General features: G+C 31.9%; 1 protein-coding gene across 1 annotated transcript; it reads right to left on the bottom strand.

Annotated features, from left to right (window-relative positions):
- Positions 1–27,434, bottom strand: LOC129906263 (uncharacterized). The gene is made up of 4 exons (XM_055981936.1): positions 27,262–27,434; positions 26,671–27,184; positions 4,637–6,480; positions 1–443 (listed from the first exon to the last, which is right to left on the bottom strand). Exons 3-4 carry the CDS (start codon positions 6,477–6,479, stop codon positions 289–291), a joined length of 1,998 nt encoding a protein of 665 aa, XP_055837911.1. The 5' UTR covers position 6,480; positions 26,671–27,184; positions 27,262–27,434; the 3' UTR covers positions 1–288.

Consider the following 27,434-nt stretch of genomic DNA (forward strand, 5'->3'; position numbering starts at 1 on the left):
TTCATCTTAATTTCGATTTATTTCACCTTATAACATTACAGTCAGAAACGAATTTATTTATTAACAAATATATTTTTTTTTTTCAATCAATAAAAAATGTTTATAGTACATAAAATGTTTGTACTACATTCTTTTTCATTGGCAGTCATTTAAAATAAAATAAAAATTAAATTAGCAGGTAACTTTATTATGTTCTTAAAGAATTTAAGTAGGCCAATTTAAAATTGTCTTAAAGTCACTTAGTTAGGCACACCATATCAAATTTATTGGTAGATGCTTAGTCTTTGATTAGGCTTGCTGCTGAACTCCTTGTTTTTCATCTCGCTCCTTTTCCCATTTATTAACGTAGTTAAGAGGATAACACAAGAATGCCGAAAGAGTAATTAAACTTCCAGCAAAATAGAATGAAACATCATAACTACCAGTCAAATCGAAAAGAACACCTGAAATTAAAAATAAATGAATAAAATTAATAAATACCTATGCAAATAGAACTGTAGTTTTTATAATTAAAATTTTAAAATAAATCTTATCTTTGTAGGCATGTGGGTTTTTAAATTTCGTTTTAATTTAGTACATATTGGGTTTAGCTTTTACTAATGTAATTGTTGTTATTTAATTGTTGTTATTGATTTTTTTCAATAAAACTGAACTTTCTTATTTAACTGAACTTTCTTATTTAATTAGAATCAATTTTTCAATATAGGTCGTTTCAAATCAAAAGTCCCATGGAAAATTGAGCAAAAATAAAAAAAACTCATTCGCTTACTGGAAGGAAGCATTTATGAGGCAGCTGAACTTTTCCTAAAATTACGATAAAATAATGAAGAACAGTTCTTGATATCCCTATTTTAATTAATTGATCCCTCTGTGAGATTCACTGGGTTAGCCTCAGAAAGCGGAGGCAAGTCTCCCGGGCTTGCATCACTCCATATCCGCGAACAATACAAAAAAACATACAATTATTTAATTATTTATCATTTGAAGGCAGTTGGGATAACTTTGCCGAAGATATTGTTATAGGACTAGGTGAAGATGGACCAGAAATGTCCAGTTTATATGATAGCAATTCATAACTTAAAATTCTATTCACATTTTTTCATTTGTATAATTGGGCAGTAAATATTTTATTTTTATTTTTCAATTATTTTGGAGTCGTCACCATAGAAATCATTAATAAACAAATTCAGATTTTTCGTTTGTTTATTTTTTTCTCTAGCATTTCTTTCATTCAAACAAGCATGATTTGTTGTTATTTTTGAGTTGATTTGTCGCAGTGAGCCAATTAAATTGAGTTTTTTGTTTATTTGTTCACAATTTTATTGGAAGGGAGAAAATAAACTCTGAGTCAGGACTTTTGATTTGAAACGACCTATAACAAGATAAACCCCTGTTAAGACTTATTCCTACGAATAAAAGCTCTTTTTTATTGACATTTATTCTTCTGATAGTCTACATAACGATTGAAATATCAAGACTAAGAATATATTAAAGAGCATGTGTCTTGATTTTGTATTCTATCTTCTAAAGTGAACGTCTTTATTATCTTAAGACTTCATTTAAAACTCACCGGTTTTTTAATTATTTTCTTTTTTTTTTTTGATGATTAGGTATGTTAAGTTAATTTTAAGAAAGAAAAGTATAGGTCGTTTCAAATCAAAAGTCCTGACTCAGAGTTTATTTTCTCCCTTCCAATAAAATTGAGAGCAAATAAACAAAAAACTCAATTTTATTGGCTCATTGCGACAAATCAACTCAAAAATAACAACAAATCATGCTTGTTTGAATGAAAGAAATGCTAGAGAAAAAAATAAACAAACGAAAAATCTGAATTTGTTTATTATTTATTTCTATGGTGACGACTCAAAAATAATTGAAAAATAAAAATAAGATACTTACTGCCCAATTATACAAATGAAAAGATGTGAATAGAATTTTAAGTGATGAATTGCTATCATATAAACTGGACATTTCTGGTCCATCTTCACCTGGTCCTATAACAATATCTTCGGCAAAGTTATTCCAACAGCCTTCAAATGATAAATAATTAAATAATTGTTTGTTTTTTTTAATTGCCCGCGGATATGGAGTGATGCAAGCCCGGGAGACTTGCCTCCGCTTTCTGAGGCTAACCCAGTGAATCTCACAGACGGATGAATTAATTAAAATAGGGATAACGAACTGTTCTTCATTATTTTATGGTAATTTTAGAAAAAGTTTAGCTGCCTCATAAATGCTTCCTTCCAGTAAGCGAATGAGTTTTTTTTATTTTTGCTCAATTTTCCATGGGACTTTTGATTTGAAACGACCTATAGCCTGGGTGTACTTATCGTAAAACAGTTTTGCAAGCATTGAAAACAAATTTACACCTTTATTTTTGTAAAAAAGAAGAATGCGAAAAAATGGGTTACTTATGTAAATCTGTCTGTCAGTCTGGAAGACGTTTTTTGGAAGCTATACAAAGGTACCAGTGGCGTCGCATAAGATATTTAGATAGAAGAGAACAGATACAAAATAAAAGAAAAAAGGAATCAGCCCGTGCACAGAAAACAGAGTTTACTACATATAAATTCATACAAGTGATCATTTTATGTATGGTCTGATCGCGGGTAACTAATGACGATGAGGATGGATATTGCGAAAATCTTGTAGCGTAGGCATATAGTTCGAATGGAGTTGAGTTGGATGAACTTATTTGATTCAATAGAAAATGTACACAGCGAAATTTCCTGTATTTTTGCTTCTCAACGATCGATAAAGGAATTTTGAAAGAACAATAATTAGGAAGGAAGAATATGAATGTAGGCTGTGTGATGCAGGTTTTATAAATTGTGTAATTGTGCATATTTGTGCGTTCGATAAGGAATATTGTTCGTTAGATCAGAGTGTATAATGCACACCTTGTATACCCTCAGGAGACGCCACTAAAAGGTACATATTTTTAGAACTAATTTACACCTGCTTAGCTGCCACCAGTCGCTGTTAAGTCTTTATTTAAAAGTCGCTTAAGTACCTTAAATATGAGCTGACACCCAGTGCGGTGATCCAGTGCAATGTAGGGAAAAAAATCAAAGCTTGATTTCAACAATTTCTTCATTTAATGTTATATTTAAGTGTCAATTCAAGCAAGTATTGTTAATTTTTTATTTTGGCTGTACGGTTTTTTATGTAAACATGTGTGTAAAAATAGAAAAATTATTTTTATATTTTTATTTGAAAATGATAATTCTAAAATCAAAGTTGAAATCAAAATCAAAGTTGAACGACATTAATTTAAAGCGTTTTTCAAGCATAAAACATCTTTTAATCAATATTGTTGATACTATAAGAAAGGCGCCAGTTGAAATAAAAAAAGCAAAAAGTGGCAGCTACTGGGGATCGATCCTTCAACTTTTAGGTTACTAGGCGAGTGGTTTATAATCTGTACTTGACGGTACGTCCGAAGTTGGGCTCAATGGCAAATTGATGAGCTTTCATAGATGCGAGAGTAATAAGGTTGAATTGTTTTCGGAGAGGTATTCAAGTAGCGATTTCATCTGAACATTGCTTATTAAAATATCGATTAAACAAAGAGACATGAAACATTACTTTGCGTCGCCGTCGGCGGTCGAGGGAAGCAACTGTCTCTGTCATCGATCTATTGTCTATCTTAAAATGAGAATTTAAATTCAAGATGTGACAATTGTATTCAAGTATCGGACGAATGTATGATTTAGGTGCCCTTTATACATAGCTATCATTTAAATCATCATTGAAACAAATTAGTGGAGTGGTTTTTGACAAGTTTGAAAATTTGTTGGAATTACCATGGTTAGTTGAGAAGTGTTTAAAAAGTACTATTTGTCTACTGAAAAAGAAATCACCTCACACATCATTTTATATTTGTTGTTACTTTCGAAAAAAGATGGATACATAGATGCCAAACCAAAAAAATCAATGATTTTTACACTTGAAAAAATATTTGTATTTAATGGTTTTAGGGTGAAATAAAACAAATCAAATAACGAGAATGTTAAATGGACTACATCTAATCAAGTATAAATTCTAGGGCAATCGAGTGGATTTAGTTTTTCCAAATTATAATTTTAAAAAAGGTCACTATGGTGTATGCGTACTATTTTTTTTTTTTTTAATTCATGAAACTAGTTGGCCTTTGTAACCAACTATAGTTGGGATAGTTGTATTTCACATTTATTCACGGATACAAAAGAAATTACAATAACACGAAATAAACAAATGGGTTTCGGGGGGTAAAACGTACGAAAGTTCCCGATCTCCTTCTGGATATCTCTGGCCCAAAAACTAGAAACCGACTACAATACGAGTAAAACCAAGCTCTAAAAAGTATGCGACAAAAAATTTCTCATCTAAAATTGTTATGTGAATTTCATTCGATGACAATTTTTATGAAATTTTCCATTACGAAAGGATTCCGTGATTGTACGAATGGAATTTGTGATAAGTTTGTTCTTATAAAGTGCTATATAAATGTCTATAATGTCGAAATTGTTTCAAGTACTGATACTCCTAAAACACAACTCCTTTCGGAATGGCTGTAGTCGGTAAAATTCAGATATACCTACTCGTATATGTAAAAAAAAGAACATTAACAACAGCAAAGATAAATTGTACATACCAGCAATAGGAGCACCCATGGCTGCAGCAAGTCCTTGGAACAGCATCAGAAATCCAAAGGCGTTAGTTAATTTTTCCAAGCCCATGAGTTCCACAGCAATCACAGATCGCAACGCCGAAAAGCATGCAATACAAATTCCAAATATGGCTGCAAAAATGAACTGAGTCGTATCATTAATTAAATGTCCACTAAATATTGTTGCTAGACCCCCTGCAGTAATGGCAATATTATTCAAATACAGTGGTGAAATTCCATCAAATGAACTCAACAGTCCACATCCAATCCTTGCAAAAGTATTCGTTATTCCAATAGCCGATACAATAAACAAAGCTTTATGTTCATCCATGCCAGCCATTAAAGCACGTCGAACTACAAAAATAAATGGCACGAAAAATCCCATCATTGTTAAAAATCCACTGATGGCCAACAACATAAACGAAGGTGATTTTAATAAACTGGTATCCAACATAGTAGCAAGTGTTCTTCGCACAGCTTCAGGACATAACTGACAACCCTTCTGTCTTTCTTCTAATATATCTCTTTTGGTCGGAAGTCTTGTTACAGACATGTGATAGCCTAACGATGATTGTGATGTATATTGAGGAATTCGTACGAGTGATCCTGAAAAGAAAATATCATCTCGGTACATAGGACGAGTATTATGGTGTGTTTCGTGATGTGGAGTATTCGATTTTTTGTGCATATCTATCGGTCTGCGACCGGAGACAGTATGCCGTCTGGCCTGCATTGATACGGGCTTGATTTCAGTCTCTAACAGGTTTTGACCTTCGGCTTCTTCTTCGTTTTCTCCTACCGTTGTTAGTTCCTTATTTAGATTGTATACAGGATGTGATTCCCCATTTGGAGTCGTAGGCTGTGATTTTCGAAGATTCTTTAATTCGGTTCCCTTGCCTGGAGTACCTGATAAACGACGTTCAAAGTTTGCCCCACGGAATATTTCCGAAGCCGTGGGATAGTGATGCTTAGGTGTCGCTCCCATATAAGTATTGTGCGCACTGTTGGGTACTGAGTAGGCGAAACGACCCTCTGGTAGTGGTTTTTGTGTGATTGTTAAAAGTCTAGGTTTCTCTGCAACGTTACCATTCTCTTGATTCTTATCGGAATCTTCTTCGGCTATAGCTAATTGAATTGGTTGTATTGGCCTAAACGCTGCACCATATAAAGCACATGAGAGAATTATTAGAGCTTGAATACCCATGGTATTTCGCCATCCGTATTCTTTAGCTAAATGGCTTGTAAGAGGTGCAAAAATAAATGTTCCAACTCCTGAACCACACATGGCAATACCAGTTGCTAGAGCTCGCCACTTTTCAAAATAATATCCAATAGTAATAACTGATGGTATATAAACCATACAAAAGCCTATTCCTCCAAGGAATCCATACGAAATAAACAAGAATTCGACACTTGTTGCGTAATATGATAGGCCGAATGATGCAGCAGCAAAAATAGCTCCCACAACTGTCACGGGACGGAATCCGTATCGATTAGCTAAGGCACTTACAAACGGTCCTGCCATTAAATAGAAACCACTTAAAAGTGAACTTACAAGTGCCACATATCCTTCGGATACCTGAAAATCAGCTATGAGTGACTTTTGAATCATTCCAGAACTCAATACAATTCCGTCCACAACAGTATTGCAGAGAAATGATGCTACCATCACTACCCAAGCCCATCCTCCATCCGGTGGTACAATAACTTCCGCTGAGTCATCGATTTCTTCTTCCTCTAGTATTTCCTCCTTCGGTATACGTTCTATTGTTAATTTGTTATTTCTAGATTTATCCAAACATTCTATACTGTTACGTTGCAAGGGCATTCTGAAAGTTTAAGAAAAAACAAAAATATAATAAATAAAAGTTTTCCAAGTTTTTTTGTAAACAGATTTTTTAATTCTGATAACACAATAATAATTTTTAAATAATAGAAAGGAAAGATTTCTTATATTAATCTTTTCAAGATTTTGATTGATACTTCTCGTTAAGAGATAAGCATTATTATGTATATAATTTTAATCGTTTGCTATAACTTAACAAACGTGACGTGTTTTAATCATTTTTTAGGTACATACCTACTACATACGTATGAATTTATTTTCATATTTTTGTTGATAGCAACTTAAAAGTAATTTAATAACAGTTGTTCGGTAATAAAGATAACGATTTTTTGCAACAAAAAAAATCTTATAACAGCTACCGAAATTAATTTATGATTGATGTTTTTAAAATCACATATCAAGTTTTGAACAGCAGCGCCTTAGATATGAATCTTAAAAATGATAATTTATTACTTCTCAAAAAAATGCCACATCTGTAGTGCAAGTGTGAATTTTGATAAAGCATCAAATTTTACGATATTCTGAATAAATAAAATTGAATCAGAACTTATCTATTTTTTTCGCTCCAACAAATAGGATATTGATTATGTCGAACAGAAAGGATACTAAGACGTTCACGAGTTTTTATTGCAGGAATCATCCAATGGGTTATAAGAGAAGATAAAACCGCGGAGTGCTATTGAATGAGAGAGTGGAAATTGAAGATAGGGGTGTAAAAGTCCCCTTTTTGGTTTTTTCAATATATCTCGTAAACAAAGCAAAATTTTCAGATATTGCTCTTAACACTTTTTGTAGAGAATTAAATTTCCTATAACAATAATGAGCAATATCTCAAAATTTTGCTTTGTTTACGAGATATATTGACAAAACCAAAAAGGGGACTTTTACACCCCTATCTTCAATTTCCACCCTCTCATTTAATAGCACTCCGCGGTTTTATATTCTTTTATAACCCATTGAACGATTCCTGCAATAAAAACCCGTGAACGTCTTAGTTCCTTATTGACCCGTTTTTTTTTCGACATAATCAATAGCCTAAAATATGTAGATTACCTACAGAAATTTATTTTCAAAAAAAAAAAAAAAATAGGTAGCTCAAACTTTTCCTGAAAACAAAAGTTTTCAAACTGATAGATACAAATAATTGTGACTCTCAAATTGGCTTATGTGCTTGTAATTTATTTGCAAGAAAGAAAGGGACCTACACTTAAACGCTGAATCTGAACGGGATAAGCAAAAAACAAAGATGAAATTCCTGATGGCAAGGATATATATATATTAGGTAGTATTAGCCGTGTACTTAGCCTCAGTACTTAGCTCAGTAAAATTTTACACGTTACACAACAACAAATGATTGCTAAGGATAAATAAAAGTTTTTTATTTGTTGGTTTACAGAGAAATTTTTTTTCTTAACATATACATTTTTTACCCTTCAACATATCAGGATTATAAAAAATAAATAAAAGTAATCGTTTTTTGTTATTTAGAGCATAAAATGTTTACTCAGTAAAATACTGAGTACCAATAAAACACGGCTATTAAATGCTTTGTCAATAATTATTCTCAACAGTACCCCTGGAAAAAAAATGCCTATGTGGTGCAGGCTGGATTTGAACCCAGATCTCTGACATGATAGTCCATCGCATTAACAATTGCGTCAAGATATGCAGTAAATAGGATATTGAATTACCTACAATCTTAGAGCTCTATCTACTGAAAAGCCAAAAATGAGTTTGGGGTTACAAGAATTAAATAGACTGGCTACATAATACTATATTGATGATTCGATATTTTTAAATCTTAGAAGAGAAATACTTTTTGACGTACCGCGTTAGACACCTATAAAATTAATCCTTGAGCAAAACCTGACACAAGTTTTTTCAACCTTGTTTTATACTACAGCTTTGAGCCCTCCAACTGCAGAGGGATATAAATATTTTCAGAGCCGGTTTTAGGGGGGGGCAGCCTGGGCCGTTGCCCAGGGGCGCAAGAATTGAGGGGCGCCGCAGGCGCCCCGAACTTGTACAAAAGTTTTATAAATAACGAAGTCTTTCCAATCGATGTTTTATTTTTTTTACATTCACAAAGGCGCCCCAATTTTTTTCTATTTTTTACGGCGCTCGTATTGTTTGTCCTAAACTTTTTGAAGAATGAAGGCGCCCCCCAATTTTGGGTTAATTTATTTGGCTTCCGGAAGGACAATGGTGTCCAAAATCTTCGTTCATCTTTGAAGAACAAGGCTCCCCAATTTCTTTTGAAAGACTAAAGAAATCCTAATATTCCTCCTACCAATTTAATTTTTGCAAAGGTGCCCCTATAATAATGAATAAGGAAAGAGAAGGGAGACGGACAGAATCCCGAAATTAAAAATCCAGAAAGCCCAAAATCCAGAAAACCCTAAATTCCGAAAACCCAAAAACACAAAATCCCGAAAACCCACAATCCCAAAATCCCGAAAACCCAAAATCCAGAAATGGCAAAAATTGACAGCTTCTCCATTTCTCATAAAAACTACGTTTGTGTGTGAGAATAAAAAAATAGGTCTGTTCGTTGTTCCCCCCTCCAGGGCACTCTAAGTCATTTCAATTAACTGTGAAAAAAATCTGAGTTTCTCGGGTTTTCATTTTACATCGAACACCTCAGAGCTTTAGTTTCATCAGCGAACATCAAACACAGAGGAAATAACTCTGGTTGAAAAAGGAGCTACAAAAAACGCTTGACAACGAATTCGGAGCGACCCAGAGTGCCCTAGAGCTCACAACGAACAAACCTTATACTTATAAAGGTATGTTGTTTTCGATTGGCCGTCCGGAAGCGCCTGGAATCATTAAAAAGCGTGCTGCAAGTTTTTTATTCTCCTAGTGAAAAAACAAAAACAAAATATTTGATTTTTCACCAATACAGATATTAAATTTTAGAATTGGGTGGAAGCGATTCAAAGTTTTTTATTGGATTTCAGAATGAGTGAATCATTGAGTGATTCCAATCGAAAACGACATTAATGTACCTAGTTGAAAAAGTTTTTGAAAAAATATTGTTCAAATAAAACCAGCTGTACCTAATCTTTAAATGTGTTTAAACAAAAAAGTCAGAGATAAAGGTAGTCTTGTCAATTGAGCCTAAATGACATGAATAATTAATTTTTTTTTTTTTAAGTTAACCTTTTTAAGTTAATACACTGCACATTTTTAATAAATGCATTAACAAGTTTATGAGAGGTAAGACATAATCTGCTATTGCTTTTTTTCGTGATTTTAAAAAATTGTTTTTAGATGAATTTTTTTTTAGAGGCGCCACTTGCAATCTTGCCCAGGGGCGCCGGTAGTGCTTAAACCGGCACTGAATATTTTAGTATATAGAATCTAAGGTATAGAATATTTAGGTATACAAATGAAGCACTACCAAATAGTACAATGACCATATGCTTAATCAAAGCAAAAAGATTATCACCTGCAGTTTGTGTAGAACTCTAGAAGCATTAGAATAAAGAGGAAATACAGCTGTAATCTCTTCCAAAGACCCACATTTTATCTTATCATCAATGTACTATACCGAATATCATTGATTTAATAGTGAGAACTAAGTGGTCAGTAACGAGACTAGCGCTTTCTGTTAGGATTTTGTAGATTAGATTAAGACTTTCTATTTATGAATTTGTACTACATGCAGTTAGCTTACAACTTAACTTATTACATTTAGCATTTATTTATTCACCAGCTCCTAAAATATTTAAGTCGCCATTTAAAACAGGAAATTTATAATATGTAGGTATGAGAATTGGCAGATTTCTCCTTTTAAAATATAATGGTTCAAAAATTTAAACGATTAACGGCCAATTTCTTCTCATAAGTCCTAAGTCAGCTTAGTACCCGGTCTAGCTAGACCAGGTACTAGCTCGTTACGAAAAGTTAGTACCTGAGCATTTCTTCACATTTATAGGACCTGATCTAATTTCACAACGAGGTCCTAAGAATTAATACGTATAAAACCGGTCTAACTGTCATTTTGAGAGTTTATTGAAGTTTGAAATATTTTATTTTTACATTTGATCAAATTTAAGAAATAAAAAATTTAATAAAAATAGAAAACAAGAAGCAAATAATTAAAATAAATATTGGGCACGTTCAGGAAATATTAGGGACTAGATATTTAGGCAACGTCGTTTTTGAACGGAAATTTGAGTCAATTGACTAAATTAGTTTGGATTTTATGCTATTGTCAAATTTCGAAATTTATTTAAGAATTTTACCGTTCGCATGGGTAAGACACCAAATTTCACTTAACTGTAATGAATAAATAAAATAAATTATAACCGATAATGCACTTTTTAGTTGTTTTTCACACAAATAAATTTAATTTTGCTAAATTATTTCTTTAAATAAAAACAATCTGCTGTCATGTTGACAAAAAAAACTTTCCTAAATTTTTAGGGAAAATTTTCTTGCCTAACTTTCCAGTTAGCTTTCCAATAAAATTACCTAAATTGGAAAGATTTAATTTGACAGTTGACCAATCAGAGACCGAGAAATTCCCTAAATATTTAGTGCCTAACGTTTCTGAACCTGCCCATTGAAACAATGTTTAGAAGATTAAAAACGCTACAAGTAATAAAAATTCATAAATTTTATGAAGAAAAAAAAGTCAAGAATGAAGACAAGAATAAGAATGCAGAGGAATCATTCAATAATGTGAATGCAGCCACGAAAGCCTGCCATGTTCATTGTGTTAATAAAAGAAAAGCTTTTAAAAACGCAGTATTTAGTGATTTGGTATTATTATGTACATATGTTTTTATTCCATAATTGACCCTCATCGGAGTTAGAATTTCCGAAGTACGAAAATTCCTACAGATATTTTAATTTGTGATACGATCCTCCAAATAAGACGGGCCCGAGGTGATGTCTATTCATTGGATGTACAGCCTCGTTGCCAAAAGCGAGTGTCTTGCAATTCGCCTTTACTGAAAGGCTTGTACATATCATAAGCACAATTTAACAATACACCCGAAATCTTCTGTGGGCTTTGTCCAAAAGTCCAAGTAAATTAAAAAAAAAACTTTAAAAATCAAAATGCGGGGGGCAATGGTGTGGTGGAGGTAGTGTTTGACTGCTAATCTGGGAGGTGTGGGTTCGAGCCCCACCTCAGGCAGCATTCTTGTATATACCCTCCAGCTTAGACGCCACCCGCGGGATTATATGAGATAATAATCATCGTATTCTCAATTTACTGTACCAACAGAAATTCTTTCCTATCTTTCTATTCCTTCTAACTAGTCCCGTGCAATATGCATTCAAAAGACCTAAGGTCTTACAGGCATATAGAATAATATTAATTATTATCACGAAAAACGCACTTATCAATCGATACAACACCCAAGTAATTAAAAAAATCTGTAATATGGACAATAGGTCATTTAAATTTTCAAATGGAATAAAAATTCACAAAGTCCGCTAAATTTAAACAAAAAACAATGAAAATTATTCTTTTTTTACGTTTTTTCTTCTTTATTAAACTGCAATATCACTTGAAAAATATGAAATCCATTTATTTGATTCAATTACTAACTGCTAGACTACCGATTTTGAGGTCCTAATTTCTACCGAGTACTAACTTATACTCGGTACCAATTTGACAGTACTAGGGCTTAGTACTTTTGTGAAGAAATCACTTGGTACCGATTTGAGTATTGGTATAATAACCAGGTCCTAGCTGATTTTGAGGAGCTAGCTAGTACCGAGTCCTAACTAGTACTCGGTCCTAAATTGACAGTTCTAAGGGTTAGTACCTGAGTCAAGAAATGAGTTGGTACCGATTTGAGTACTAACTTTAGGACTAGGACCGGTACTAGCGCTAGGACTCTGTGAAGAAATCGGCCGTTAGTAAAACACTTAAACATATTTTGTAAGTTAATAAGTTAATAGCAGACAGATAGACGATGTCTAAATTTGTGTTTAAATTTTCAAAAGAAGACATTTCGCTGGTTCCGCTTGTATATATCGATTGTGATGAAATTTTTAGGTTATCTTCTTATAATTTTTTTAAAGAATTTTGTTCCTCGTTCAAAATTTGATTATTATATTATATTGCTTTTATAGAACAGCTGTACAGTGTGTACATGTGAATAACATCTTTTCGAAGTTCAGCATCGCTAGCACTTCCGTGTCCGTTTTCATGTCACTACCAAGAAAATTTCTTAGTATTTCCTTCAGCATAGGAAATATTAGAATGAAGTGTATTACCTTACCTACCTGGCAAGTCTGCACTATGTAATATGAAGTTCAGTCTTACCAAATCTCATTTTAAATATTGCTGATATTTATTTTTGACTGTTGCCTATACAGTCCCCCTATATTTTTCATCAACTTTAGAGACTAAGGGAAATTTGATGGATCGATATTTAAATAATTTATGTTAAACATAAACTCTTATTGCATATGCATACTAAGTGATACAACTTTTTATGTCACTTATCTGAAGGTTCTAAATTATCACCTTTTTCTGGATAGTATACATTATACAAGGCTACTACTTTCCGCCTGGCATATTTAGCGCTTCTAATAAATAGTCAACATGTAACTTCAGTTAGCCCAGTCGGGATGTACAAAAAATTAAGCTGAAATGGAAAAAATAAGATCGTGCAATTTTTTTCATAGGACGGTAGAGAGGATCACTGAGAGCTTAAAACCAGTTTTTCGGGAAAATCGAGCTTGAGCTAAAGCCACCATCTTGGATTTAAGGAAAAACAAGTTTTAGTTTTTTAGAATAACGCATTAAAATAAAAAATAATAATAATTTTGATCTTTGACAAAAATGATATGAGTAAAACTTGTAGAAAGTTTTGTTTTCTATAACTTTTATCTTGATAAATTTTTCTATATAACCCATATTTTTCGAGTTAATTTGAAAAAAAACTACATATTCCCTTACTCGGCTTAAACGTTATACCCGCTTTGAGTATAGATTTTAAAATCAACGCAATATGGGACTGTTTTTATATGTTTTTGAGGATGAGAAATCTAGCTGCAATGTTATAAGAGGAACTTTCTCAAAATTGGTAGGTAAGTGTAATTTAAAAAAAATGATCAAATATTATAATTGAGAGAATAAAGTCTCTGAATTTTTCAAATCGGTTCATAAATGCATGAGATAGGACCTATTGTTTATAATAAAAGATAAAAAGAGTGAGAGAGTATCATCATTCATTTAAAACTAGGATTTATGTTTCAAGCATTATGTAAAATATTTACTGTTTATGAGCCAAGCAATAAATACTGAAAACATTTTATGAACTCTGACTGAAACATCGTGCCTACGTACATTCAAACACCATCCATGCACTATGCGTTTTTCTCATCGCATTAAAATAAATAATAATCAACAAATGATCAATATCTACTATAAAGTGCTCTACATTATTTTTCTTATCAGAGAAAGGTTAACGACATTTTTCAGTTTTGTTTTTGTTTTTCAGTTTCGCCTTTGTTTTGCTCTCAAAATTACAAAAATAAATAAATGGCTTGTTTTCTCATGACACAAGTCAAAACGCAAATAGAATTTAACTTGAAAATATCCTCAAAAGATTTCATCGTTGTTGCATTCTTTTTTAATTTTTTTTTTATTTAAATAGGTATCTTCGCTTTGTGTGGATTGTGGATGCACAAAATATTTTTTTTACATTCCTCCTTATTGATTTTCTATCCATACTTAAATACAATCATGATGTAGATATTGTTAAGGTTTTAATTTAATGGGTACACATGTTGTGTAGTAGGTACATAAGAAATAGTAGTAGTTGATTTAATCGACATAATAATTGATTGATTCAATTGAAAATTAGATCAATAGTGATCCCAAAAAAAGCCAAAGCAGCTCTGTAAAAATCGAAGAAATAAATTAATGAATGCAAGCTAATTAAAGGCCAATACACATTCTATATTATTTTTATTATAGTATGCGTTAAGTATAATATTCTACACAGAATTCAAAACAAATGATTATCGGTCTTCCAGTCTATTACTCCATTCGAACAATATGCTAGTATTAACTTTATTATTTATATCACTTCAACGTTTATGTGTTAGTATCACATGCGAATGCGAATGCATGTTGCTACAAAATGCTTGGTCAGTGCTGCATTTAAGTAAGTGCAGGCCCAAAAGCCATAGATATTCAGGATTTTCCTAATTTACTTGCATTTTATAAATAATTTTTTTACTTTTACTTTTTTTTTTACTTTTAATTATTAAAAGTAACTTTATTTATTTATTAAACAGTCCTGTCAAAGGAGGACTTGATTATTCGTTCATAACCAATATACATTTTTATTGAATTACGGAATTTTTAAGGTTGAACTGAAATGTGCAGGCCATAAATTTGAATTAAAACAAAAAAATGATTTTGTGTAAACAATAAACATGTACTTGTACCCGATAGAAGTTGTTATACTTCCCACTCCATTCCCCATTATGAAAAGCCTGGGGGTAAAGTCATTTCTCTAGTGTCAATATGTAGGTAAAAAAAGAACCTTGAAATTTTCCTAGGGTCAATAACGTCCGAATGTACATAGGCCAAGTAGATCCAGTTTTACCCTTAGAGAATGTTTAATATGAAGTGATCGTTCCTGTCTACAATGCATTGTAAAGCTGGATCCACACTAGGTTGATCAACACGTTCAACATACGTTCCAAACATAGTGAATAAATCTGTCCTATATGCATCAATTAGAATAATTTGGAAAGGTTTAACTATTCAGTATGTCGATTTGAAACGTATGTTGAACGTGTTGGTCAACCTAGCTTAACACCATATGCATTGATAGGGACGTTCGACACGCTTATCCACTTTCAATGAATGACGCGGACCGCAAGCAAACACGTGCGTTTTCTTTGGTGGCAGCCCTCCATAAAAAAATCAAACGGACCAGGAGCTCATGGATATTAGCAAATTTAGGCGAAACTATCAGCCCCTATAAAAGCTTCACGTTTTGAACTGCACAAGCTTTCTATATTATATATATTCTAAGGTAGTACCCTTGTAACCTCACATAAAGGGTTTCAACAACTTGCTTATCTAGGTCAAGAAAAACATTGATATTTGCTTAGCGTCAATAACATGCAAATGAAGGGCAAAAAACTCACATTTTTCAAGTTTCAACAACTTGAAAATGTACACCAAGAACCATATATAAAGAAAATCGTGATATTTTAACTTCCAGTTATATTTACATCTAAGAAATGGGCAGGTTCAGAAACGTTAGGGAATAAATATTAAGGTTATTTCTCGTTTTCTGATTGGTCAACTTTAAAAAAAATTCCTTCCAATTTAGGTGATTTTATTGGAAAGCTGACTGGAAGATAAGCAATAAAATTTTTCCTAAAAATTTAGGAAAGTTTTTTTTTGTCAACAATACAACTAACTGTTTTTATTTTTAGCATTACGGTAACAGAATTAAATCCATTTGTGTGAAAAACTAGTAAAAAGTGCATTATCGGTTATAATTAATATTATTTCTTTATTAAAGTAAAGTGAAACTTGGTGTCTTCCCCATCCCATTTATAAAATTCTCAAATAAATTTCGAAATTTGACAATAATGGCGTATCCAAACCGTTCTGTTAGTCAATTTACTCAAATTTCCGTTCAGAAAATAACGTTGCCTAAATATCTAGTCCCTTATATTTACTGAACGTGTCCAATATTAAACCAAAAATAACTTATGTCATCATCATCATGTCAAATAGAAATTGACATAACAAAAACATTCAATTAACATTCTTCAAAATTTCCCAAAAGAAGTATATTTAACTTCCAGTTCCAGTCCAAAAGAAGTATATGTAACTTCCAGTTGATCCGGCTAACTTAAAGTTAGGATTATACGGTTAGGAAATCGGTCAACGCGTTGACTCCCTGACGTAAAAATGACGTCAAAATCTTTTCTAAGGATGCCATTTCGAGTGATAAGACACAAACAGAGTTTTAGGTTTTCACACTGATGGATTTGCTGACGGTGTAATCCTAATTTAAGGAATGATATGTTCCTTTGTTTGTATCGTCTTGTTAAAGAGTTTGCAAATAAAACAAAAAGTTTATATTTTTTTTTCGCGAACAAATAATTTAAATTTATTACCAATTGCCACAGTTGCTTTTTAGAGTTCATGATTCGTAGCAAGCTGCCTATGGTCGTTTAGACCAATTGCTCTGGAATCGCCTTTCGCTTGTTCTTTGGAACGAAGGTTTGGTTTTCGTTAACCGTCTCAAAGTGGTATTCGGAAACCTTCTTCACTCTTTTTACCGACTTCCAAAAAGGAGGAGGTATTCAATTCGCCTGTATTTTTTTTTTTTGTTACCTCATAACTTTGGACTGAGTGAACCAATTTTGATAATTCTTTTTGTATCGGAAAGCTGGTGGCTGCAATGTGGTCATTTTAATTTTGTTCAGTTAAAGCCATAGGAACTATTAGAAATACCATAAAAACCAGTTTTGATCCATGGAAGTCGGTTTTGTTTTTTGATAAAAAAGATTATTCGTTAAACACCGTATACTTCCTCAAAAGTAAGAATAAAACCATACAAAGGCGCTAAATTAAGAAGCTCGCAAAAACGAATAAATACGCTCCTGGGAATTTGAAATTATTTCTCTTTTATCTCAGATATACTCATTGGTATTTGTGTATATTTCTGAATGAACAAGAGCAGATAAGTTAAAACTTATAAGATCCCCTCAAAAATCACATAAACAAAATAATAAGTACGTAGTCAGCTGTTCTTCTCACTGATAAGCTCAACACCAATATCAATATCCTTAGGATTACTTGAAATATGTTAATACATATTAGGTACCATTTATGAAGATAAAGATTATCACAACAAAAACATTACTGTTAAAAAAAGAGCCAAGTTCTCCTATGTTGAAATTATGCTGGCACAAAAAGTACTGAGATGTAAAAGTGTACCAAGTTCTAAAGTTTGGGTTCAAATTCGTATCAATAAAATTTTGATTGTTCTCTTGACAATTTTTCTTAATTATCGATTTTTAAAGTTATTTCAAAAATTGCCAAGTAAACAATCAAAATTTTATTGATACGAATTTGAACCCAAACTTTAGAACTTGGTACACTTTTACATCTCAGTACTTTTTGTGCCAGCATAATTTCAACATAGGAGAACTTGGCTCTTTTTTTAACAGTAATGTTTTTGTTGTGATTTCACTACTTTTTGCAAGGTATGGCTGTAGAATATAAAATCTCTATATTTGATGAAAATTCAGTGAAAATGGGTGGTTGCCACGCCCCCTGCCTGAAATTCTCAAACTTTAAATTTTTTCCTTTGTGTAAACTACCAGCTCCACCATTCTACCAAATTTCAAGATTCTACGACAATCAGAAGTGCTCTATAATATTTGATAAAAATTCAGCGGGAATGCCGGTTGCCACGCCCCCTGGCTGAAATTCTCAAATTTAAAATTTTTTCCTTTGTATAAACTACCAGCTCTACCATTCTTCCAAATTTCAAGATTCTACGACAATCAGAAGTGCTCTATAATAATTTATGAAAACTCAGCGGAAATGGGCGGTTGCCACGCCCCCTGGCTGAAATTCTCAAGTTTTAAATTTTTTCCTTTGTATAAACTACCAGCTCTACTATTCTACCAAATTTCAAGATTCTACGACAATCAGAAGTGCTCTATAATAATTTATGAAAATTCAGCGGAAATGGGCGGTTGCCACGCCCCCTGGCTGAAATTCTCAAATTTTAAATTTTTTCCTTTGTATAAACTACCAGCTCTACCATTCTACCAAATTTCAAGATTCTACGACAATCAGAAGTGCTCTATAATAATTTATGAAAATTCAGCGGAAATGGGCGGTTGCCACGCCCCCTGGCTGAAATTCTCAAGTTTTAAATTTTTTCCTTTGTATAAACTACTAGCTCTACTATTCTACCAAATTTCAAGATTCTACCACAATCAGAAGTGCTCTATAATAATTTATGAAAACTCAGCGGAAATGGGCGGTTGCCACGCCCCCTGGCTGAAATTCTCAAGTTTTAAATTTTTTCCTTTGTATTAACTACCAGCTCTACTATTCTACCAAATTTCAAGATTCTACGATTATCAGAAGTGCTCTATAATAATTGATGAAAATTCAGCGGAAATGGGCGGATGCCACGCCCCCTGAATTGAAAATCTCAAATTTTCGATTTTTTCCTTTGTATACACCACAAGTCCTATCACCGTGTAAAATTTCAAGTTTCTACGATATCGGGAAGTTCTCCATAATTTTGATGATCTGTCAGTGAGTCAGTGAGTCAGTGAGTCAGTTACGGTTTTTGCGATTTTTGAAGCCCTATATCTCAGAAACTACTCATCGTAGGAGGCTGAAATTTTGTGAGGAGTTTGGTTTTTACGAGCTCAACAAATGTAGTGAGTTTGAAATTTCTAGCATCTTTGGTGTGGAAGTTAGAGGGGGGTCGAAAATGGCCTGAGTTGTTTCCTGTAAATAAGGGTGTAGTGCCAAAGTTGCTAGAGAACTTGGCTGGGCACTACCGTGCCCCTTGATAACAACTCGCTACACTCCGCTAAAATGTAAAAAACTCAATTGCACCAAAAATGCTATTAAAAAAAAGACTATTATGTATTTCTATTTTCATGAATTAAGGAAGCCAGTGTGCGGTGGCCTAGCAAGTTTTTCAGAGGACAGTTTTAGCAGTTTTGCAAAAAAGGAATAATATTCCTTTTTTTTAAAGGTTCAAATAATTTTAATTCTAAAATAATGGTAATCAATAATTTTTTTTTAATAAAATGATGTCAAAGTTTAACAAAATGATTTCAGAACGAGCCCATGAAAAGCAAAGATTTAGTAGAATACAGCTCTAAATAATGGCGCAAATTTTCAAACGATATAGTAAAATGCTAAAGCCATTTAAGTAATATACTAAGTAAACAAATCAGTCTGCTTTTTGTTTAGTAACTTACTAAAATGGCTTTAGAATTTTACTAAATTGTTTAAAACTTTGCGCATGTCTTTGTGTAACTCTAACTCACTAGTGGTATGGTTTTATTCATGACAGACGTACTCTTGAAGGTTTTCTCAATTTCTCTAAAGTGACAGAAACCCTCAATAGACTGGATTTAAACCTAGAACCTCCTTACCATTAGACCATAGGAATTGGGTATGTTGGATATTGGATATTGACTATTATGAAAATTAAAATCTTTTAAAATCTATTGAGATCACAATTGCGTTAACAAATAATATTCAAGTGGTAGAATATGGTACCTGTACAGAGTTATTTGATGAAATGCAAATTTTGTACATTATAGGTTCAAAATAGTTGATGGAGCTCTCTCTCAATGTCAAAACAGTTTACATAAGTCAATATCAAAACAACAACAACTGCCCAGATAAATTTGTGTCAAAACCAGTTATTTACAAAAATAATTATTTTTACAACAGTCGGAAAAAGTATTTTGACAAAATGAACATTTTTCTAACTGATGAGAATAATCTGTAACGGTTAAACATAAAATAAGGAAGTTGACGGTTATTTATTAAGTATATTATGGTGAATCTCACGATGGTCAATGTCAGTCATATAGTTGGTATTATGCTTCGTGGCTGCATTTTTTGTATAAAAAGTATTAATTTTTGAGGGAAAAAAGTATTTTGACAAACGTTCTTTTCCAACGTTGGTAAGGTAAGGCAATGCATTTTACGTGTTTCAAGCACGTATACAACTGACAGACTTGTTAAGGCCCCGATTTGTAAAAAATTGGGCAAAACGGCGGAACTTAACATTGAAATTAGTGCATCTTCTGTTGCAAGTCATAACTTCTGTGTGTCTGTTAAAAAATCTGTGGAGAACTGAATTTATCGCGGGAAACTAAAAATTACCAAATATACAAACACAAAAATATAATTATACTATTTATCGCGGGAAACTAAAAATTACCAAATATACAAACACAAAAATATAATTATACTATTTATCGCGGGAAACTAAAAATTACCAAATATACAAACACAAAAATATAATTATACTATTCAAAATTTACCACAAATGGACAAAAAATGAAAAAAATGCACTAAAAAAAATTGAAGCATTTTGAAGAATTCACTTTATCGCGGATTGACTCCAAAAAGTCTGAATTGGGAAATGCCATTCTTTCATCAAAAACTTTGTTAGCAAAAGTACCGTTTGCATTGAACTCAAAGAAGACAATTTTACCATGTTTATGGAAAGATAATACAGTATTTATCTCATAAAACAAAAATCGAAAAAAATTTAATTCTCAAAGGGACATGTTGTTGTGCTTTTCGCGTCTGGAATAAACTTGACCAAATTTTTACGGAGCTTCAACAGTTCCTTTTCGTTTCCCGGATCATTGAGATAGAAATTTGTGAGAATGTGGTCTATAAAACTTTGTTTTTGGGTGAAAGAAGCATACCAATATGTTCTTTTGAGAATTCAGTTTTTTTCAATTTTTGTTTTATGAGATAAATACTGTATTATCTTTCCATAAACATGGTAAAATTGTCTTCTTTGAGTTCAATGCAAAGGGTACTTTTGCTAACAAAGTTTTTGATGAAAGAATGGCATTTCCCAATTCAGACTTTTTGGAGTCAATCCGCGATAAAGTGAATTCTTCAAAATGCTTCAATTTTTTTCAGTGCATTTTTTTCATTTTTTGTCCATTTGTGGTAAATTTTGAATAGTATAATTATATTTTTGTGTTTGTATATTTGGTAATTTTTAGTTTCCCGCGATAAATTCAGTTCTCCACAGATTTTTTAACAGACACACAGAAGTTATGACTTGCAACAGAAGATGCACTAATTTCAATGTTAAGTTCCGCCGTTTTGCCCAATTTTTTACAAATCGGGGCCTTAACAAGTCTGTCAGTTGTATACGTGCTTGAAACACGTAAAATGCCTTACCTTACCAACGTTGGAAAAGAACGTTTGTCAAAATACTTTTTTCCCTCAAAAATTAATACTTTTTATACAAAAAATGCAGCCACGAAGCATAATACCAACTATATGACTGACATTGACCATCGTGAGATTCACCATAATATACTTAATAAATAACCGTCAACTTCCTTATTTTATGTTTAACCGTTACAGATTATTCTCATCAGTTAGAAAAATGTTCATTTTGTCAAAATACTTTTTCCGACCATTGTATAATCGATTCGGACGAAACTGACAAAAATTGAAAAACAATATCTTGGGAACAATTACTGAAACTGAAACAGAGTAGATTTTAGACTTTAATTATACATATGAAAATTGTATAACTTTTAAGGCCGTGATATATACTGTTTTTGAAAAAAACCAGGCCTCAAAGACTCAAACCACTAAATCTTTTTTTTTAATTATATTTTTGCATTTTTGACACCTCAATTCGAAAACTTATAGGATGTTCGTTGGGTGTCATTTATGTATCTGTGAACTTGAATAATTTAATTAAACTCTAACAAACTATATTACACTGGCCAAGAATTTTCAACTTTTAAAAATTTTTCAATAAAACAAAAAAAAAATTGATTTGGGTGCAGTGAGTTTTTTTTCTAGGGCTAGAGAAAAACTAACAAAAATTGTTCAAAATAACATTAAAACAAATAGATTCTTGAAGTGCTAAGAATAAGAATTTGTTTACCTATTATATTAACAATTTGAACAATGATATTGTTAAAAGTTATTTTTACCTACGATAGGAATACATGCAAACTGTGTGCAAGAAGACTCCTTAATTTTCATTTAAAAAAAAAACAAGCCAGCGCCGAATATTTATATATCATTTAAATTTATTTATACATATAGACGCTATGAAAACAAGTCCAATTTCACTTAGCACCTTTCAGAGCTTCAATGATATGATCGACGTGATTGATTTCGGTGACACTTATGCCTTACAATTCAGAGGTATACAAAATGCACTCAAATCTAAGGTTAGGTAGGTGTCTATGGTTTTTTTTTTTTTTTGTTCTAATTAAATAAATAAGTTTAAAAAAATGTATCGCTTTGAAAAACGTTATTTGCGAAATTTTTGAAGGTACACCAGCTCATACAACTGCGTAAACAACGAAAATAAGAAACAACAGCAACAATACAAATCTGCATTCAAATTTGGATTTTATAAATTTAAATCATATGATTCTCTACAAAGTTATTTAACGATGACTCAAGTCAAGAGTCATGAACGACCTTGATATAATGACTTTTTTCACAAATTGAACAAGTGGGGAGGAAAAAATCACCATGAATCTCCTTTGCGCTACACGAATTTTAAGGAGTCATCACTCTTTAGTCACCTTTTAAAAATAAGATTTAGTGAAGGTTCCATTTTTTTCTATGCATGATCACTTGCAAGTAATGTTACCAGAATTTAGAAACTTATTGTCATAATCATATTTAAAGATAATAAATGGCTTAACTTTGGCTAAATTAGTGCCAAGTTGCCACTTGTTTAAATAAAGCATTATAGTCTTTTGGTAATATATTGTATTGTTTCCATTGTATTTTTTCTTCTTTTTTTATTTCAAACCTAAGTGACTGGCGACTTTATGTTGACGTAGTGGATTAAGAATATGAGATGGTTATTATCTTCCAAATCTCATGAGCAGCGCATCACTTGGTAAAAAAAGAAAAAGGTAGGTACACAATGATGCTACATTTCCACCGGCACATACATTAAGATTTAAGGTGATTTACCCTAGCGGCCATATTATTCACTGGTTTAAAAAATACATCTGGATGTAAAGAAATTGAAATGTGAAAAATAAATCCAAATCCATACTATTCACTATCACACAGAGGAAAAAATAGTAATTTTTAACTATTTTTTAATTGTTTTCATAGTTAAAAGCGGGATAACTATTTTGGATTTGTATTTATTTTTGACATTTGACAATTTTACATCCAGATGTATTTTTTAAACTAGTTAATAATATGGCCCTAACGGCCATATTATTCACTAGTTTAAAAAATACATCTGGGTAAACAATGTCAAATGTCAAAAATAAATCCAATTCCATAATATTCACTACTTAAATCCAATCTTAAATCCAATTTTTTAAATCCAATCTCGTTAAATCCAAACAAATTTAAACTGCTCTCTGGAGGTCTGTTTAACTTTATAAATCCAGATGTAAAATAAATTTTCACAGTGTTCAGATGTTTTTTCACGTATTTTGTGATGGAAAAATAAAGATAAATGCTAATTATACAAAATTTATTGAATATAATTTTTTTTTGAGTGAATAATTTGACCAAAAAATTAAATCCTTGGATTAATGAAATTCAGATTTAATGGATTGGATTTACAATTAACTTAAATCCAAACTAAATCCAGAGTGAATAATATGGCCGTAAGTCTTTTCTGAATTATGTGATTCCTATCTCGTACAAATCATGAACGTACACAGTAAATGTCATGTAAATTTGAAGAGAACACATCATGGTCCACGGTAGTACTCAGCCAAGTTCTCTAGCAACTTTGGCTTCACCCTTATTTACAGGAAATAACTCTGGCCATTTTCGACACCCCCTCTAAATTTCATACCAACGGTTTTAACGGTCATGCTGCATGTTGTTGAAACCTTTTAATAACACTGAACTGTAAAATTTTAAAAGATTTAAGCTAAGTAAAAACGATTTGAAGATCTTCCAATATTGGTCAAACTGTCAAAAGTCTTCCAATAGCAACCTATGAGCTTGCCAATTGCAAATTTTCTACCAAGTAAAAATTGTCTGTTTATACGGTTGGATCATTTTATCCAAAAATTATGAAAAACATTGGTAGAAAATCAGGTGACATGACAACAGCCGATAATATTTTGTCATTTTTATAGTTTTAAAGTTTCAGAAGAATTCTTACTTATATCGTGATGAAATAAAAAACGATCTTGATAGTTTCATAGAATTCGAATACAAAAGTTTATTTAATATTTGATTTAATATTAAAAACAATTTTATAGAAGTTCGAAAATACAACAAGTAAATTTCTTATTTAAAGTATTATAGCTTTATATTAACAACTTCAACAGTCTTCCAATTAAAAATTGTCTGTTTACATGGTTTGAAGACTTTAGAAAGCAAAAACTTGGTGGATGCATTGGAAGACAATTTTCTTGACGGAGAATATGAAACTTTATTTGAGGCTATGAGAACAATTAAGGCTTTTGAGCTGCAAGAGATTTAAGAAACAGGGTTTAAGAAAAACCTTTTTTGAGAGCCATCTAGTTTTGAGTGCAGCTAGCTGCATACATTTTTTTTTGTATTAAAATATAGATATATTAAGAGACCCATTTTTATGAAAAACTCATTTTTGAAAAAAAAAAAAATGGGTTACGCCACTATTGTTTGGAAAAAAATTATTAAAAATTACACTTAAAATGACGAGTTCTATGCCATTTTGTAAAGCCAATAAATTTGTCCTTTATATTATTTTTGAATTAAGCTGTTTCAAAGAATAGTTTTTGAAAAATTTATTTTCAATTTCAAAATTTTAAAATATTTTTTTGAGAATTTTATATAATTTATCGCATGAATGCAAAACTAATCTAAGTCAAAGAAAGCCAAAAAAACGAATACAAAATTATCTTCCAATTCAAAATTTGGACGATGCTTTTGGCAAAAACTTCATCCAATAACCAATTATTCTACAATCATCCAAATATTAATACAAGTTCATACCATTGCAATTTGCAAGAAGTCGGCAAATTTTTTGAGATAGAAAATTGACAGAAGATTGCCAGGAAATTTTTTTTTCTGTCACTTTTCAGAGATAAAATTTGATGTTTACATGGTTGATAGAAAATTAGTGAGAATTTGTTGCGAAAAATCGGCCAATATTGGAAGATCTTACAATCGTGTATACTTAGCTTAAGTTAAATGCTAAAGCCATTTTAGTATATTACTAGGTCAAAAAGTAGACTGAATTTTAACTTAACTGTGGTTTTAGCATCTTACTCAATTTTTAAAAATTTTGCGCCATTGTTTTAACAAATCTGAACTAATTTTATTAGCAAAACCTTGATTTAATTTATCTGTTAATCCAGCACTGACCTGCGCAGCAAATAAAAATACTTATTTTTAACATTGGAAGGTGCGTAACATAAAAATAAGTATACAAATAAAAAATAACACAACACGCTCGTGATAACGTATGTGAAAGGCAAATAACCCTGGTAAACAATAGTAACTTTTGACGAAAACTCTCAATCTACCTACTACATGTGACAACTTAACATTACCTTATTTTCCAATGTCAATCTAAAGCATCTAAATTCTAAACTGGTATAAGATGAAAATAATAATTAGAATAATTTAAAACCTACTCGTCATTCTTACTTGAAAAAAAAATAAGTTAAATCTGTTGATCTACTTTATGCGAATTACCCAAAAAAAAAATCAGTGACTCTTATAAACTATGAGTTACAATTTAATTCATAGGTCATAAATAGAAAATTATGTATGTATGTATGGTGGTAGGTACCTAACTAAAAAATATTATCGGTGTGCCTTTAACTTGCTTAGGAATTATAGGTTATCTCAATAAAATTTTTCGTGCCATTTTTTTTTTTGTTTAACATTAAATAGCGGTAAACTCGACTTGAAAATACCTATAGCCTATAGGACTTAAACAAGTTCACAGGTAGTCTGTCTCTGGCCTAGTCTTTAATATACAAAATTACATCAGCAATTACTTAGAAACTAGACACATAAAAAACCATGAAATGCCATGAATTTCATGATTTTCTTGATCTACAATGCATTGAAAAAAAAAAAATAAGTGCGTATACTCTCAAGGCTAACCAAAGTTATTTAAAAAAAAAAAATTAAAAAAAAAAACCATACATATTTAGCCAAGTCATTCTGTGCATGCTTGTTGTTCACATTTTGAATCTGAAAACTCCAACCACAAATACCTACTATCCCTTCCACATACGAAGACGTTCCTGCAGCATAGCATAATATGTGGCATTGTACCTTGCCTTTTGCCTACCTTACCTACCTACTCAAAGGAAACACCTTTTGTGACTTTATTTTGCAACATGGATCATTCGCGTTCACGTGTACAGATTTACTAAGCCGAAGACCGCGATCGCGATCGATGACGAGATCCGAGGCGGTCGAGTTGGTAGCGAGTAGCGAAGCGAAGCGACTTACCTGTTTACTGATGGTTGATGTTATATGTGCTAAAGAGGTTCTCTCGATAAAGAACAATCAATATACATTCGTTTTTCGTATGCTCTCAGATTCAATTCAGGTAGGTATTATGATGTGATGCGAATGCGAGGCGCTAGACGTGGTGTTGAGTGGTGGCGCTGTTGTAGCTTACAATTAAAAATATTTAATCTTAACTGGATACTTTTTTTGTTTCTTTTTTTTTTTTTTACTTTTTTTGAACCAGACACATTTCAAACCCGAAGTTATCACTCGAATAATTATTCTAGCTTCGTATTTGTGTACCACAATTATATGTAAGTATTGGTGTTAGTCTTGAAGATAGATTTGTATGTATGCAGATACTTTTTTTTTTAAATTCGTATGTATAATATGATCGGATCGGAAAAGGAAATTACTGAGCGCACATTTGAAAATTGTCTTGTTATTATTTTCATTTCCTTTCGTTTCTTTTTCAAAATTTTTACTTTATTTTTTTTTTCTCAATTCTGCGATTCTATATATTCCGAAAAAAAAGAAAAGAGATAATCAAATACAAATGAACAAATATTGACTATCTATTCTAAGAGTTACTCTTATAATCAGGGAAAAAGCCGACTCCTCTTTTCATATAAAAATAATATAGCCAACCGAATCAAATGACAGCCTAAAGATAACTAACTAAAAAAGTATCGCTTCGAAAAGAAACTACCGAACCGAACGGAACGGAGGAGAGTGCTGTGCTGTGCTTGTGCTGCCTGAGACCG

This window comes from Episyrphus balteatus, chromosome 1, assembly GCF_945859705.1.
Source record: "Episyrphus balteatus chromosome 1, idEpiBalt1.1, whole genome shotgun sequence".
Taxonomy (NCBI): Eukaryota; Metazoa; Arthropoda; class Insecta; order Diptera; family Syrphidae; genus Episyrphus; species Episyrphus balteatus.

What these genes read in the sequence shown, in the direction of transcription:
- LOC129906263 (XM_055981936.1), bottom strand. Translation starts at nt 6,479, where the DNA reads ATGCCCTTGCAACGTAACAGTATAGAATGTTTGGATAAATCTAGAAAT. An exon ending in CATGGGTGCTCCTATTGCTG is followed by an intron (nt 444 to 4,636) that starts GTATGTACAATT and finishes TTTTAATTTCAG; the next exon opens with GTGTTCTTTTCGATTTGACT.